General features: G+C 34.3%; 1 protein-coding gene across 3 annotated transcripts in view; it reads left to right on the top strand.

The window, feature by feature from the left end:
* The window catches only part of LOC142336210 (lysosome membrane protein 2-like), a 43239-nt gene extending 31831 nt beyond the window's left edge, over window positions 1–11408 (top strand). The window contains exons 9-11 of one of the 3 annotated variants that reach the window (XM_075384892.1): window positions 2385–2546; window positions 9284–9320; window positions 9943–10095. In XM_075384892.1, the coding sequence (XP_075241007.1) occupies window positions 2385–2546; window positions 9284–9320; window positions 9943–9956 (213 nt within the window). In that variant the 3' untranslated portion in view covers window positions 9957–10095. Of the gene's footprint in view, window positions 1–2384; window positions 2547–9283; window positions 9321–9901 lie in introns of all 3 variants that reach the window. The other 2 variants (XM_075384873.1, XM_075384883.1) reach the window with 2 other exon arrangements.
* The last annotated feature ends 6332 nt before the right edge of the window (window positions 11409–17740 follow it).

The raw sequence follows: 17740 nt of genomic DNA, 5'->3' as shown, positions 1-17740 counted from the left end.
ACGAAATTTTTTATTGGTGTCAGGATTCGGTGAATTCGGTGTTGGCTCATTAGTTTTGACTCGAAGATGGCTTTTATTCTACTTTACTGTAATTTTATTTAACTGAAACTCCAATGCTAATAATGCTATGTACTTCTTTTCTTACTTCATTTTGGTTTTCAACTTTCAAAATTGTCAAGTTGTCTGCTACTTTTCTATATTTTTTACAACATGTCGGTAACCTCCATATTCTAGCATATATTTTTGGGTTACTATGATACTCGAGTTTCTCTGATACTTGCTTATATCTCTCAGTTGTTGCCGTAACCTATAGCTTTATTTTATCTGCTTCTGTGGGTTAATAAAAAATTAAGATTTTCAGCTTTTTCCTTTGATTTTTTTCATTTTTATATCAGGTGATTTCATTTGATTAATAGGCTAATTGAGCTCCAATTTATTGGAATTACTAAAATAATGTTTTTGACTGATATATGTTACAGAAATGGCTGAAGCAAAAGTAGAAACAAACGAGACACTTCACGACATAGAAGTTCTAATAGAACTTCTATACAGAATCTTTCAAATGATTAGTTTCCGCAATGTTTTGGTGGGCTCGGCTTTGTTAACTAATTATTTTTTGGCTTTGGTTTCTAATATTCTTTTTCTGAAAAATTAAGTTTTGCAGTAGTTTGAATTCATTTTAACAAAGATATCTCTAAGAAGAGAGAAGTATTTGTCAACTTTGAAATAATTGTGCGCTAAAACAAAAAAAAATTTAAGACCTAAGTTTTAGAGTTCAGAATTTTTAAAACCTGTTATTTCGCGACAAATGTTAACACCATCAGTTTTTGGAGCTAATCAGTTTCTGTCTACCTTAAGAATTTTATCTATTCATCGTGACCAGATATGTTATTTATTAATAGCCGCCATCAACCTCTCAAGGGCTATTATTTAGGCGCTCGCCTTTTTACAATTCAAAGAAATTGAATTGTATTGGGGCGCTGTATTTTTAAGATATGTTCACACCTTTTCGTGATTTTTGAAGTCACATTGGAGTAGTGATTTTGGTCACGTCGAAACAGGAAGTGGACCGAAAAAGCGAGTGGTTTTGCGGCGTTTTTTCGCTTTAATTTAAAAATAGAGTGAGAAAACGGTGTTTGAACAAAAATTTGCTTTCTGGCTAATGGTTTTGTTCACATGCGGCAATTTCACTTTAATGATTACTGTTTTTTCGATTTGTTGGATCGAATTTTCTAAATGGTTTTCCCAATCTGTTCGAAGTTCATTCTAGGCCTAGTTTTTTGTTTGAACCAAATTTCCATTCCTCACTAGTGGTATTTTGTCCACATGCGGCATTTTGACATTGATTTTGTTTTTTATCTTTGTTTAAGAAATGATTTTCCGAATTCACTCATAGTCCGCTCTAGGGTTACCTTTTCGGTTATTCAATGAAAATTCTTGGAATTATACGCCAGGACTTGTCATGCTATGTTTTTTAATTCGCTTTACCTTTTGATCACGTTTTTCGTTTTTACATAAGTCACGATTTTCAAGTTGGACTTCTGACTTACTTCATTCACTGTGTCAACTGAATGGATTTTAAATTCTTTCACTCATTCAATTACCCAATGTGATGAATACTGACAAAGTCAAAAGATCAAAATCAGATGAGACGGGATAAACCGATAAAGCGCGATCATTAAGTCATGGAGAGTTAGGTTATCGAAGTTCATTAGAGTGTTCGATAGGTGACATTGGTATTAAGCTTATTAGCTTTCAATTTAGAAGCTGAATTAAGTAAAGTTTTAGAATCCAACTGTAACTCTACGCCAATTTAGCACACTTTTTGACACTGAAAAAAAAAACAGAAAAAAAACTTGGTCAATTTCTCTTCTTTTTTTCCTGTTTCAATCCTGATATGCATCAAGCGCGTCAACGGCGGCTATTTTCCAGCAATCTGCCGACTGTGTTAAAAAATTTGCGGTTTAAAGATATCTTAGGGCAGTTTCTATTCATATTTTTGACTCAAAATTTCAATCTTTTGTTTGGTTTCTCGATGACGCCGCAAATGTTTTTTGTTTGCTTGCTTCAATGATGGCAAATCTGAAATTTTCCTGTTAAGAATTTTAGTTAACGCTATAAGCAATTATTGTTTTCGGACAAAAAATAGTGATCTCGGCTGCAATTATTGTTTTGTTTTGGAAGGTCCGACCTTTCGAGTCGCTTCTGGAATTCTTCCAGCTATGTTTTATATTTCGCCGTCAAGATCTTCCAAAGCTATCGCGGCTATTTTCTAGCGATCTGCCAGCTACGTTTGATTTTCATATAAAGCTGTATATGATTTAACGCAAGAATGTAGTATCTCCTTTTGAGTCTTTCTGATGCCTAAGTTGTGGTTGTTTCAGGCATTGTTAAAGGATGACGAGATTCTGGATGATGTGAATGACAAGTTCATCTTTCCACAGACTGTTGTATCCTACAGCAGTTATGTGGCCATTGGACTGGGGCTGCTCTTTCTCATCATTGCCCTCTCTATTTTCATATGCTGTCCCATTCCACAACAGAAGGTTAGGAAGAATGCTGGATTCAATATACTTTAGCTCATTTCTGCGCAGTGAGTTCCTTGTTCGTGCGGCTATATTTGAAAACCATTAAATTCGTGTAGAGAATTTTTTTTATTGTTCTAAAGCAGGGAATTGTTTGTTCAATCATTAGAATTTTAATGTTCAATGATGAGAATCTGTATGGTGTTACGAGAAGCATTTGGATTTGTCTACTTGCTTCACAAATTATACATCCAACTCTTAACTACACAAAGCACTAGACGTAAAAAATGCCGTTGTCCCTGAAGTGAACAACCATCAATAATTTTTGAACTCGAACTTAGTCTGTCCCATAAAGTTGAAATAAGCGAACGTTCGAAAACGTCAAAAACAGGCAATTGAGCATCAAATTGGTCATTTGAATGTCAACGTTTTTTCCATTAAGCTTATATTCATCAACTTTTTTCTACATGTTTTAAATTTGAACTTTGACCTTTGAACTCTAACCTGTGGCTTTTGAGACGTTCGCTTATTTCAACTTTATGGGACACGCTATATAATCTCCGCAAATCACTGACAAAAGTTGCTGAACAATACCCAAGGTAGAATCTACTATACATTCGAACTATTTATTTCATTCGTAATTTTTTACTAATTGTCCTGAGGGCGTTGAACAGACTGATGCTTGATAGTGGTTTCAATCTCGAGAAACCATTAAATAAATACTTGTGCACCTTGTTAATTTAGTTAATTTGTCTTTGGATCATTTCCCAACCTTTGCCTCATTTGGATCATTTCCCAACCTTTGCCTTATTTCCCAAAATTTGATAAATGCTCGGTCAGGTAGAAAATGTACTTCAATTTTTGAAGTAAATTTTCTACCTGGCAAGTGAAGGATTATGAGCAATTTTCCGTCTTTCAACATTGTCCTTTTAGGGCAACGAATTCTCTCTTACTTCAATTCGCTCAAGATATTTTTTACGGAGCAGATCTAGTATTGGCTTAAATGTTGCATCTAGCCACACCGTTTTAGAGGATCTGAAGCAAATTTATTCGGAAATTTTTATTTTTGTCAATTTCCGTTTTTGATTTTACAATATTCGCAATCCCAACAGCAAGTACCATATTTTACATATGAGTTACTGTGCGGATTGCACGTGCTCTAAAACGGAGGGTGCATAATGTACTGGGGCACGAACGGAAAAGATCCCATTCTTGATATGCCTAAGCCGAATTTTTGAGAAAGTATGAATATCTAATTGCTTCTTGCATTAAGTTTTCTCCTAGAATTAAAGAGTTACTAAATCTAAACCAAAAAAGACCTCATTTTCGGATATTCTGTATTTCTTGAAGTTGCTTTAAATGTATCAGTCACGTACAAACGCACGCCAAACGTTAGAATGCCGGAAGTTCCTATAGCAAGAAGTTGACTTCAATGAAATTCAGGCATTTTTAAACATCTAAACTTTTGCGTATTTTCAGCGAAGTTACGTGACTACAGACTTCAACTCAAAATGTTGGCTTAAAACCTCGATATGCTACGCGGTTCTTGATAAGAGCCAGATTTTTGCGCTTCTGTTTACGAACATTCTTGGACTTCTCAAGTGACATTCACGCTTGTCTTCTTGATTTTTGAGTGATCTCAATTGATCTCACTCAAAGTAAAGTTTGTTAAGTAAAAGCGATTTTAAGATAGCAATCAGAAGGGAATGATTGTCGAGTGATTAACGCTGAAGTCGAGAGCTCCTGAGAATGGGGGTTCAAAGACCTCCCTGTTCGTATGTCCTTACTCCCATAAAATATTTATCTAGGTTACAGCCTCTGAATCAAATTTACTCGCGCTTCGTTCGAGAGCAATTTGACCGACGTTAGTCGGTTTGTGTTTAATAGCCGCCCTCATCTTCTCAGCCGGGTATTATAGCGCTCCTATTTTTTACAATCCAAGAATTGGATTGTATTGGTGCTCTCTTTTTCTTTATTTTTGTAAGATGTTTTCACACTTTTTTTCATGACTTTGAGCTTTCAAAACGGGATAAACCGGTAAAGCTCAGCGGTCATCAAGTTTCATTAGAGGCCCTTAGCCGCGTTTATTAGTCCTTGAAGTGCTTAGAGTGGTGAAGCAACTGGGAAGGCCGTATTTCAAGGTTAAACGGTCCTTTTTGGTAGTTTTTGTGCAGCAGTTTTTCGCGTCTTTTCGTCTTCTTTCAAATTTTTGTTGGACCAGTCTGAAATAAAGGTTTTTAAGAGTTGATAGAGGTCTTTTTCAAGAAATAATTACTCTTTATGACCATTTTAAGAGCTATAACTTTTGATACATAAACACGCAAATTTATACAATTTTTTACAATTTTGTTCGTTTTTTCGAAAATGGTTGTTATTTTTTTTAGTTTTTCAGCCCTAGCTGTCAAACAAAATCCCTAAGGGTTTAATAATAGCTTACTGCATAGTTTCTAGTGGTAATAGAATGGTTTTCAACATTTTAACATCACGAATTTTTGCAATTTTTTGATAAAACTTGCATTTTATTTTAAGAAATTTGTTGGCATTTTCTAATTATTCCGAGCCCCTGGAGCCAGAAAATTTCCTATAGCGTTTGATTATATTTTACTAAAGAATTTCTATTGTCCATGCAATGGTTTTCATCTTTTTAATATTACAAATTTTTAGCAATATTTGATAAAACTTGCAATTTTAGGTTTCTCCAACCTCAGGGGCCAACGAACCTCCTCCTGATTTTGATAATAGATTAATGCATAGCGTCTAGTGGCAATGACGCTGGTTTTCATATTTTTCAATATCATTATTTTTAGCAGATTTAAATAAAACTTGAAATTTTTCAAGATTTTGAGAAACTTCCACCAGCAAGGTTTTCCACCAGCAATTTTTCCGGCATCAAGGGCCCAGAAATCTCCGCATGGTTTTGATAATAGGTAAATGCATAGCGTCTACTGGCAATGACACAGGTTTTCATTTTTTAATATCACTAATTTTAGCAGTTTTTTTAAATAAAACTTGAAATTTTTCACGATTTTTGAAAACCTTCCACCAGCAAGATTTTCTACCAGCAAGTTTTCCGGCACCAAGGGCCTAGGAATCTCCTCTACGGTTTGATAACAAGTTACTGCATGGTTGCTTCAAGAATTTGATTGCTTATCAATATTTCAATGACACGAGTTTTTGATAAAATTTAAATTCAATATTTCTCTAAATTATTTTCATGTTCCGAATTTGTTTGCGGTTAGAATTAGAATTACTGGATAATCTCCGGAGACAATGAAATAGTATTGAAGTTGTAAATATCGCTAATTTAAGCAAAAATTTGTTAAAATTTGTCATTTTTTTTAATTTTTTTTTGCAAATTTTTCTGTTATTTTCTGAGTTTAACGATCTTTACAGGTCAACAAAATTTTTTTGGCCTTGCAGATGGGTTAAATGGGAACACTACACAGACTAAAACTTGGTTTTGATTATTTTATTTCCGCAAATTTTGATTTTTGCACTTTTTTGGAGTATTTGGCATATTTCTCGAGTTTATCTGCTTTTAGTGGATAGTAGATCGATTTCAAGTCTTGTGCGTTGTATATTGAATTGTATCTTATTTGTTCTTCAGAATAAAAGATTCACGAATTTTAGCAACGAATGTTTTGTTTAGTTAGTTTGATTGTTTTAGTTTCTCAACTTTTGAGATTGTCTTTTTGGCTGGGATTGATCTGTTGGCCAGGTACATTATTTCTCAGTATCTCATTCAATTCTTTGGATTGTATTTCAGGACTTGTCCTGCTGTTTTTTTACTTCGTCGAATAAAAAAAATGTTTTGCTTTACCTCATTTCGCCGCTTTTTCAACATTTTGCGTGAAATATTTTTGACTTCTCTAGGCTAGTTTCTCTCTTCTCTCATTCTGCTAAAAGTGATTTTGAACATCAGTTGCTCAGCAAAGCAATTCAAAATGAACAGAGTCAGTATAAAAAATTGAAGTCAGAAGTAGAAACAGGGATAAACCCATAAAGCCCAATTTTAGATGCCCGCTATTTGAACATCGTTCCTATAAGTCTTAGTTACCATCTCTAATGCTTATTGGTATTGATAGTAACCCTGTAGCCTCTCTCTAAGAAATAGAAGTATGCTCAAATACGAAATAAATATAATCCATCGAAATAAATCGGACTTAAAAAATGTTTTTGTACAAAAATCTTTTTTTTCAATACCTTCTATTCTTTCAATCCCAATCATGCTTATTGGAATCAACGGCGGCTATTTTCCGGCCATCTGCCGGGTATGTTAAGAAGTTATAACAGAGACTGTTGCAGTATTTATTTCCGATTGTTTATTCTCTACTGTTTAAATTATATTACACTTTCAGTTTACAGTTTACTCTCCTGTGGTTTAAAAATGCAGGTTTACAAGAACTGGCAATCTTTTCTGTTTTTTTTTCGGGAAAAGGAATGCAATCAGTTTTATCATTATTTCACCGCTGAGCGCTTTCTTGAAATATTTAGTCAGCAATGATAAAACGATGTTCTTTCAACTTTATCTCTTGATTGATCAGTAATGTGTACATCTTTAGTTAACATTGTAATGATCGACAGTTTAGATTGTAAGTACGTTTAGGAGCTAGAAATTAAACTAAGACAGGAGATTAAGTCATAATTGGAGATTAAGTCATAAAATCATAAGTGGTCGTTATATCTGTGTAAACCCTCGTAATAGGAGGCTTTAAATTGCTCTCACAATGCTCGCAACTTAAGCCCGTGTGGACTTTTAAATGATTTTTCTAACTACGGTTTTTTTTTCGTACCAGATCTGCTCTGTTGAATTAATTTTACGGTGTGAAAGGATTTGTTTGGTAGATAGGACCTGCCACCCGGTTCGGTCCCACCCTATTTTTTGACCCTCCCTTTATTCTTTTTTGTTACACCTATTTTGGCCGACCGATATCTTTTGCGGAGATATACAATAGTGATATCATTAAAAAGCTTTTAAAAACTGAATAAATTGTTGAAGATATTTTTATGATTTCCTTGGGAATTTTTGACGATCAAGGAGTTTTAAACTTTTCTCAGCTATTCACTGCTCAAATACGCTAAAGATATATAGTTTCAGTATCCCTTTTGGTTTCTCTAGATCATATGTTTTTTTATCAGATATCAATTTTCAAATAAATAGTTCCGAATGAGGTATCTCAACTAGCATTTATAAAATTAAATAAAATTTGAAGAATTGATTATAATGAGGCTTCAATAGGTTTTTTGTATTCAAATGATAAGAAATTGCGTTAGCTTAGATAGAAATACGATATCTTATAATCTTCATCAATGAAAATTTTAATGTTCCACTGTAAAGGTAACCACATCTGCAAAGGTTTGTTATTAATAGCCGCCCTTATCTTCTCAGCCGGCTACTATAGCGCTCCTAATTTTTTTTACAATTCAATGAATTTGAATTGTATTGGGGCGCTGTTTTTTTAATATTCAAAGAATTTGAATTGTATTGGGGCGCTGTCTCTTTTTTTAAGATCTGTTCACAAATTTTCATGATTTTTGGAGTCAAATTTGAGTAGTGATTTTGGTCACGCCGAAACAGGAAATGGAGCGAAAAAGCAAGTGGTTTTGCGGCGTGAATTTTTTTTTTGCTCAAATTTGAAGTGGAGTGAGAAAACGGTGTTTGAACAAAAATTCGCTTTCTCGCTAGTGGTTTCGCTTTTTCGAGTTTTTTGGATCGGATTTTTTTTCTAAATGTTTTTCCCAATTCATTCATGGTCCGTTATAGGTCTTGTTTTCTGTTTAGTTAATGAATATTCTTTGAATTGTACGTCAGGACTTGTCCTGCTATGTTTTTTTACTTCGTCGAACAAAAAAATGTTTCGCTTTACCTCATCTGCCGCTTTTTCAACATTTTGCGTGAAATCATTTTGACTTCTCTAGGCTAATTTCTCTCTTCTCTCATTCTGCTAAAAGTGATTTTGAACATCAGTTGCTCAGCAAAGCACTTCAAAATGAACAGTCAGTATAAAAAATTGAAGTGAGAAATGGAAACGGGATAAACCCATAAACCCCAATTTTAGTGCCCGCTATTTCAAATTCGTTCCAATAAGTCTTAGTTACCATTTCTAATGCTTATTGGTATTGATAGTAGCCCCTGTAGCCTCTCTCTAAGAGACAGAAGTATGTTCAACTTCGAAATGCCATCAAAATAAATCGGACTTAAAAAATGTTTTTGTACAAAAATCTTTTTTTTTTCAATATCTTCTATTCTTTCAATCCCAATCATGCTTATTAGAATCAACGGCGGCTATTTTCCGGCAATCTGTGGGTATGTTTAGTGATTGCAGCTCTTTTAGTTTAAGTGAAATAGTTTTTGGAACACAACTTAACCGACCAAAACAGAGCTTAGGAGTTGTAGGACACTTTTCTGGGGTCGTTGAGAACAGGAAACGTGAAGCGTTATAGTTCTGACTTCGGGTTTATCAAATCTGCGTTGCTTCGGGTACTTCAATTTGAACTCCCGTCCTATTAACTAAATTATGCCATTTTGTGGTAGAAAGATTCAATTAAAGCGTACTTTAAAAAATTATCATTAGAATATAGAAGAGGTTTTTTTTTTATTTTCAATTTTAACATATCATTTGATGTGTTGGAACATGGTGCAAATGCGCATTGCAAATTCTCCTTGTTCACTTTAATTATAGCTATACATCTGTTTGAGACGATTTTCTGCAGCGATAAGTGAAGAAAATATGGTTTTTTATATCTAATTGATTTAGGAGCTTCACAATGAAAAGAAGAAAGATTACAGGACAGGTATGCTGTCTTAACTGTCGTGAAGTTACCATCTGATTGTCTTTTTATTAACTGCTGAAGTTCATTTAGTACAGTGATTGGTGAATTTAAGTTCAAATTCAACACAATTGCGACCACGATTATTTAGAAAAGCATTTTGTATTGCGACAGAGTTTGAATAGCCTATGTTAATAGTTTGACGTTGAAGTTACCAATGTTAGTTTAAAGGCATTGTTAGGCAAATTAATTGCTACCTATATTTCTGGCATTTAATAAGAAGTATCTGCCTAAATGATTCCTCATTGTTTTGATGCCCTTGTAGTAGTAAAGTAATTAGACAATGATAGAAACAAGACTTCTAAATGCAGCTAACAAATAGCTCTCGACAAAATTTCTAACAATGCTTATTTCCTCGGTGATATATGTTTTTTCATTGACCAGTTTGATTTAATGATCGCACTCGTGAGTTCTTTACTTTTGCTTGACCTGAATCCCCTAAAATTTTGCAGACATCAGCTATGGTCGGAGAACAAGTCAGTCTTCCTTTTTTAAAATTCTTCCAAACGCTAATTTGGATTTTAAACAACTGCTTTGTATTTTAGTTTTTGTTGAAACTATTTCAACTGAGTATCTTGTTCTTCAGCCAGTGTTTGTTGACCTTGACAATGACCTCGAAAGTGACCGTGATGTTCTGATAAGTGAAGACGGCAGAGGAATTGGTGGTGGGCTGAGAGGGGGGTTCACCGCCAACCGTAGGGGAAGTGGTAGCTCACAATCCGACACATACAGAGATGACGACTTCAACCTTCAACAGCCAAGCGTTGAATCCTAAAGTTTTTGACTTCACAAACCGTTCTGTGAATTTGGGATCAGTTTCTCTTTCTCCGTGATGTAATTTTTCGCTGATATGTAAAACTTCTGTTCAGTTAAAGTAAATACGATTTTGTGACTTTCGATGTGCTATCTGTAGTTGGGGAGAAAAGGAAAGACTTAAAATTATAGCGACATGATGAGATTTCGTGATGTTTTGGTGACCTTATTCTTGAGTGGTCTCAATCTTTGGAAGGCTCTGCTCAGTTTGCTTAATTTTGTGCTAAAAAAGAGAATTTCAAGATCTCTCATTATTACAAATTGGGGATCAGGGAATAACTTCATTGGAATTCGTTTGCTTCGATATGAAATAAATAATTATATAGAGTCCCAAATTGTCCCAGCATGTGGGGTGGAGAAAGAATTTAGCCGAACGAACTGCGTGATTTGAAGAATTAACTAATCTCCGCTTAATTTTTTACCCAAATCCTTGTTTCCGAACTCTAAAATAGTTTTAAATTCCGTTTCCAACAGTCACAGTTAAAAAATTGTAAGCAAGTTGTTCCTGCCCTGAAAGAATTCTAGTTTTACAAAATAATTTTGTTTGGGGGTTCCTTTTCTTTCTGAATAAAGTTTTAGCTTGTCATGTGGTTATTATTGTTACTAGTCCGAGTGTGACATATCTACGAAGATGAAACTCTGTAGCTCACCGAATAATGGTCTGAATAGTTTAAAAGGTTTACATTTGTGCATTGTAAGATTGCGGTTCTGATTCACTTTTCTTGCTTATACGTGCGAAGGTTCTTTTGATGCTTTTCATGCGTGCAAATGTGTTATTTTACTAGTTATTGAAAGAGCAACAGTGCTATAAATAAAAAAATTGTTTGTAGAAATCTTTATTTTCAACCAATTTGCCTTTGTATCTTAGTTTAGTGAGTGTCATTTCGCCCTTCTTTTGCGAACTAGGTAGTAATGTGATCTTAAAACTTAGTATTCATAAATATCAAATCCCGACTTATCAAGGTGCAAGATTTACCTTTCGTTTTATCCCAACTTTACTCTCCCAAGGTGAACAAATTTGTTTGTAATTAGATGTATCTAAATTAATCATCCTTCATGTTAAGTTCAGCAATTATGTATTACAGTTAATCCTTACAAAGAATTCACACACAAAAACTGGTATAGTTGTGCTTAATTATGTAACAGTTTATCTATTAGTGTTGATTGGAAACAATTGATGTTGTAGATTAATATTCCATTAGATTACTAACTCGCCTATTGAAGTCAAATTAGTCCGAATTGTTTTTGGAGAGAGCCTTCACTGGTGTCTATCACCGGAACAACAAGTAGTTTAATAACTAGTAGTGTTAGGTTATTTGCGATTTGCGTCTTGGTTTGTCGAGTTTGAGCTTGAACATTAATAAGTTAACTATGAGGCGTTGCTGGCAATATGCAGTTATAAACCGCAAAATTTAACCTTATCTTCCATTCGGGTTTTGTATCAATCTTAAGTGCTTTGAACTAAACGCAGCATCATTTATTTTCATCCGTTCCGTGTTGAATTTTTGAGGGCCGCTAAACGTAGTGTAGCAAAGCGCATAATGGAGAAACGATGGCGTTTTTTAAATAATTTGCAAATTTGATAATTTTCAGAGCTGGAAGGAGTGTGATATGGTAAAGGATAAAAAACAAACTAAAGAAGAGGACTAGCAATTTTTGCGAGTTCTTCCGCCATAGATAAGTTCAATTCAAATTTTTGCAAGGGGGAGTCATACTAGCAATTAATTCACACTTTTCAGAAAACATTTAACGCTTTCAACATACAAAAACAATCCGAAGACCAGATCGACTATTTTTGTGATAGTCATGAACTTTTCCCTCCAAACCGTTTATCGGTCAGTTTTTTTCAACGTCTCAACTTTTCTTACTAATAATATTTTCCAAAAATACACTCCAAAAATACGAGTATAAAAAATTGTGGGTCACCGTATTGGTTTATTATATTTCTTTCTGAAATTCACTTCCGAAATTCAATTACACCGATGCTTATTTTTTTGCCATAAATATCTAACAAAGTTGCTGTTCAAGACTGTCGTGGCTTACCAAAGCAATTTGAAGCTTGAAAAAATTAAAATTTGCTTTCTTTTGACAAATGACTCAACTGTTTCCAAGGTAGAGAACTACGATTTTTAATTGCTCTCAAACGAAGTTTGTAGCAATTATATTAGTCCTGTCGGTCTTTTTTATGCGATTTTTCGCTTGACCGCTTTTTCGTCTGACGCTTTTGACCTTTCGTCCTCAAAAACGGGATAAACAGGTAGCGTCCAGCGGGCATTAAGTGCTCTTAGAGTCTTTCAGCTCTGTTTCTGCTCAAACTGTTTTGGAGACTTATACTTATGGTGTAAAGGGCGGTTCTTAGGTTGAAGACACCCCCACTGTTGAACCCCCCCCCCCCCACTTTTGCCCCACAACCCACCCACCCCAGTGGTTCCCCACCAGCCCCCTCTCTCCCCATCAGGCCCCGGTGTCCCCCACCCCCCTCCCGTGGCTAGCTACTGACGAAAAAGCGCTTGCTAAAAACGCAAATTTATACTATTTTGCATTTTTTCAAGCATTTTGAAAATTTTTGACAGTTTTTGATTTTTATCAGCCCTAGTTGTCAAGCAATCACCTCTAGGTTTTTAGTATTAGGTTGCTGCTTAGTTTCTAGTGCTAGTGGAATGATTTCATGATTTAACCGTCACGAATTTAAGCAATTTTTTTTGACAAAATGTGCATTTTTTTTTAAATTTGGACATTTTTTTTCTTTATTCGGGTCTTTCCAGACCCAGGGGACAGAAAACATCCTAAAAGATTTAATAATAAGTTGCTGACGAATTTTTATTGGCCATGGAATAGTGTTTCAACTTTTTAATGTCACAAATTTTAGCAACGTTTTGATAAAACTTGCTTTTTTCAAGTTTTTTTTCGAAAATGTTTGTCGTTTTTTAGCTTTTTCAGCCTCAAGAGCCCAGAAAGCGCCTCTACGGTCTGAAATTAGGTGATTGTATAAGTTCTAGATTAAATGGAATTCCTTGCAACATTTGAACATCACGAATTTTTGCATTTTTTTTTTTACAATTTTTGCCATTTTTTTCAATTGAAATTTATTGTCATTATTCAGGTTTTATGAACCTCAAGGGTCAGAAAACCTTAGTTACAGTTTGATAATAAGTTATTGGAAAATTTTTCTTGGTCATGGATTATTTTTGAACTTTTGAATATCACAAGTTTTAGCAATTTTTTTCTATAAAACTTGCAATTTTTTTTAAGTTTTTTTGGAATTTTTTGTCACTTTTTAGGTTTCTTTAGCCTCAAGAGCTCCGGCACTTTCTCTAGGGTTTAATAATATGTTACTGCACAGTTTTTAGATGTAATGGAATGTTCTTCAAGATTTGAATATCACGAATTTAAGCAATTTTTTAAAAATATTTGCATTTTTTTCACTTTTTTGAATATTTTCCGGCAACAGAGGCCCTGGGACCTTCTCCAAGGTCTGATAATAAGCTGCTGCATAGTTTCGAGAGTTAATGGGATAGTGATCAACATTTTTTATTACTCGAGTTTTAGTAATTTTTGTATATTTAAGCTTTTCAAATTTTTGGATTTTTTTTTGTTACAAGTGTACGGATCTTTATGAGCCTGTGAAACTCTTTCACTATTTCAGGATTGAAACAGGGATTTCGGATAGTCTCTTGAGACAATGAGATGTTTCTTAAGATAATATTATCTTGAATTATAGCAAGATTTTGTTAAAATTTGCAATTTTTTCCAAAGTTTCAATATTTTTTGTCCTTTTCGACGACCATTACTGGCCAACGAAACTTTTCAATTCCCGGAGATGGGTTATTTCACAAAACTTTCAAGACAAAAAAGGGTTTTGAACTGTTTTTACTGCAAAGTTGAAATTTTTTGGGATTTTGCCTTTTTTAGTTCTTTTCTATATGATTTTTTAATTAACAAGGCTAGAAAACTAGAAGTTGCAGAGTCGAATCCAATCATTGAAAATATTCCTGTTTCTTCTTCTCTCTGTCGGTTAGGGTTCCTTTCCTGTTCTTTCTCGTTCACTTTTTATCTCTCTCACTCTATCTCTCTCTCTCTCCTCTCTCTTTTTGTTGATGCCGCACTTCGGCTGCTGTTATGTGGCGTAATGTCATCATCTCTGAGCCTCATTAACATTGAGTTATAGTAGAAAGTTTTTTAATCATTAACAATCCAACAGGCACTTTTTAGGAAATCGTTGTTAATTGCTGTCGAAAGCAATTTGTAGCAAATATATTAAACCTGTTTTTCTTTTTTGCAATTTATTGCTTCACCGATTTTTCGTCTGACCCACTTGACTTTCGTCTTCAGTAACTGGATAGAGAGGCGCACAGAGGTTACTAAACAGTGGATAGCTGCTGACGAAGCTTAACGCTCGCCGGCCGTTTGAGAGCAATTCGCCCGACGTTAGGCGGTTATGTAATATTCTGTTGTTTTAGGCGACCAAATTGTTAAATTTTCTCTTATCCCGTCTATATAACTATAGAAAATTTTATGCTCCCTGTAATAAAAACACCGTTTCTGAATTGATGTATTGAAACGGATTTTTGCGAAAAAACATTTGATTGAGGGTTTTTTAGATCGAAAGTTTTAACATACTGTGTATACTCCCTGCTTGAATAATGCAAAAAAAACTTAAAATTCAAGTTATGCTATTTTTTGGCAATTATGTTTTTATACTTTTGGCATGGTCTTCTATGTATGATCTCTTCAGCTAACTGCGATAAAGCAGGTGAAGAGAAATGAATTTCCATTGCCCGAGAATGATAAATCAAAATCTCGGAATTTTTATGAAGACTTGTCAGTGATATATTTGTGGAGTGTTAATTGTTTGAGGCTCTGTTGACCGCTATTGAATTTAATGACTTCGAAGCTTTTTTGAAATATTTAAATCACTTTAGCGTTATATTTTTGCTAAGTTAGTGGTATTAAGGAGTTTTTAGCTTCAAATTGGCTATTCGGACTTAATTCTATTGGCTATTCTGACACCTTAATTTTTTTCCAATGATTGACACTAAGTTATTTTTTGGATTTCCTTGTTTATGCTTTTCTTATGGTAAATTTGGAACAATTTCTCTGATTTTTTAAATTTTTTCTTTATTTCTAGTTAATTTTTATTGAGTGCAGTTTTACAGAATTTTTGTAATGAAAATTTTGTGAATTTTTGCATTTATGTAAAATTTTTGCTTAATAGTTTTACTTTATTGACTGTTTATTTCTCATGCTTGGCTCTTGCTTGATTTTGCTCATTCTAAATTGCTTTCTCATTCAAAATTAGGTTCAATTTCTCATCTTCATTTTGACAAGTGGCAAATATAAGCTCTTACAACATGATTTGTAGCGCTTAATCTGACCTTTTTCACGGGTTCTACCGCTCTACTCTTGAAATTTTTTAAAAAAAAATTTTTGAATTTGTGTTGAATGCTTTATTTGGACCGACTGTTTATTAAATTTTGCAAATATCTACTATCTGAGGATTTCATTATCTTTTCTTATATAAGTTTTCTTATATTAATTAAATAGGAGATACTGTGTCTTGCAACGCTTTCGTTTGTTTCGTTTTGTTTACTGGTTTACAAGAATCCTCCACGAGTACCCAACCATTTTGATTTGTGGTTTCCTTTGTTGTCAGTCGTGCTATTTGGACTTGCATGAAATTTCTATATTTCGTTGTAGCCTTTCGGTTTTCATTGTTGCTTGTCTTGTTCATATGTTTACCGTACAGCTGGTGGTATATGCTCTTGCCCTGTCCACGTTCTTTGTGCCTTGCCATATTCGTAGTTGCCTGTTGTCTGAAAATGGAGCATTCAAGGTAGCAACCCCTGTAGATTTTTGCTGGTGTTTGAGAGGCCCGTTCCTCCGCGATTCGGCATTCTGCTGCGTTCTGCGCGTTCTTTTGTCTGGCTGAGTTCGTTTCTGAAGTAGTTATGTTGCAGATTTCACATACATTGGTGTTGTTATTTTGCCTTTGACCTTTTTTTCGTGGTTTGTCAGAGTGGCTGCAGACTTGAAAGCTTTTGCGCATTTTCTACATGCGAAGAGTGTTTGATGTTTATGCATGCATGGGGTGCTTTGCGTCTGTGGCTCCATATGTATCTGTATACCCCCTCTTTCATGCTTTGAAGGGAATTGTCCATTGTTCTCCCAGAGCCTCGTTGTAGCATCAAAAAGCCGACCAGCTTCGAAGCAACTCTCAACGATTTTTGCTTGTTGGTGTTTAATGAAGAAGGTTTTTTTAAGTTGGGGTTTAATTTTCCCCCATAACTTTCCGGCTCGTTTTTTCTTGTTCAGGATGTCTTCTTGATTACCAGGCCCTGATCCTAGCGTTCTGGTTTCCGATTTCGAGGGATGTGGCTTCTACAAGGTGAATCTCCCGCTTCATTGTCATGATTTTTTCTTCTTACTTTTGGGTTGGTGTTCTGTGTATGATATCTTCAGCTAATTGAGATAAAATCAAGTGAGGCGAAATGAATTCGCGTTGCCGGAGAATGGTTAGTCAAAATATCAGAATTAGATTTTAAAGAGAGGTTTTTTTGAAGCCTTGTCAGTCTTATAATTGGGCACAGTGTTGATTGGTTGAAGCTCTCAATTGACTGCTATTGAATTTAATTAATTTGAAGTTTTTTTGAAATATTTAAATCATTTTAGCGTTGTATGTTTTTGATACAAGTTATAGTAATAAAAGGAGTTTTATGTTTCTTGATGATACACAGTTTGATTTAATCGATGAGTTGAGTTTTGAGCTTCAGATTGGCTATTCGGTCAAATCAGTTTTAACCTCAGCTTCAATTCAAAACAGCTTCAATTTTTTCCGATGATTGACAAAGTTGTTTTTTAGGTTTCATTGTTTATGCTTTTATTATGGTAAATTTGGATACTTTTTTGTGTGATTGGTTAAGTTTGTTCTTATTTCTAGTAAATTTCTATTGAGGGAAGTTTTACGCAGTTATTTTAATAGAAATTATGTGAAATTTTTGCAATTATTGAAAAATTTTTACTTAACCATTTTTTTTATTGACTGTTTTTTCTCATGCTTGGCTCTTGCTTGATTTTGCCCATTCTAAATTGCTTTCTCATTCAAAATTATTTTCAATTTCTCACCTTCATTTTTACAAGTGGCAAATATAAGCTCTTACAACATGATTTGAAGCGCTTATGTTGACCTATTTCACGGCTTTCACCGCTCTCCTCTTTATATTTATTTTTAATTTTTTGACTGTGTTTTTTGCTTTATTTGGAACGATTGTTTATTAAATTGTAAAAACATCTACTATCTGAGGCTTCTATTAACTTGTTAACCTAGTTGCTATTTTTTCATAAAGTTTTTTATGTAAATAGGACTCACCTTGTCTCGCAGTGCTTTCTTTTAAGTTTCGTTTAGCTCACTTACCAAAATCCTCGACGGGTACCCCATGTTGATTTGTGGTTTCCGCTGTTGTCAGTCGTGCTATTTGGACGGACTTGCATGAAATCTCTATATTTCGTTGTAGCCTTTCGGTTTTCATTGTTGCTTGTCTTGTTCATATGTTTACCGTACAGCTGGTGGTATA

The sequence above is a fragment of the Convolutriloba macropyga genome, chromosome 1, assembly GCF_964194025.1.
Source record: "Convolutriloba macropyga chromosome 1, txConMacr16.3, whole genome shotgun sequence".
Classification (NCBI taxonomy): domain Eukaryota; kingdom Metazoa; phylum Xenacoelomorpha; order Acoela; family Convolutidae; genus Convolutriloba; species Convolutriloba macropyga.
This window is presented reverse-complemented; position numbering and strand designations above follow the sequence as displayed.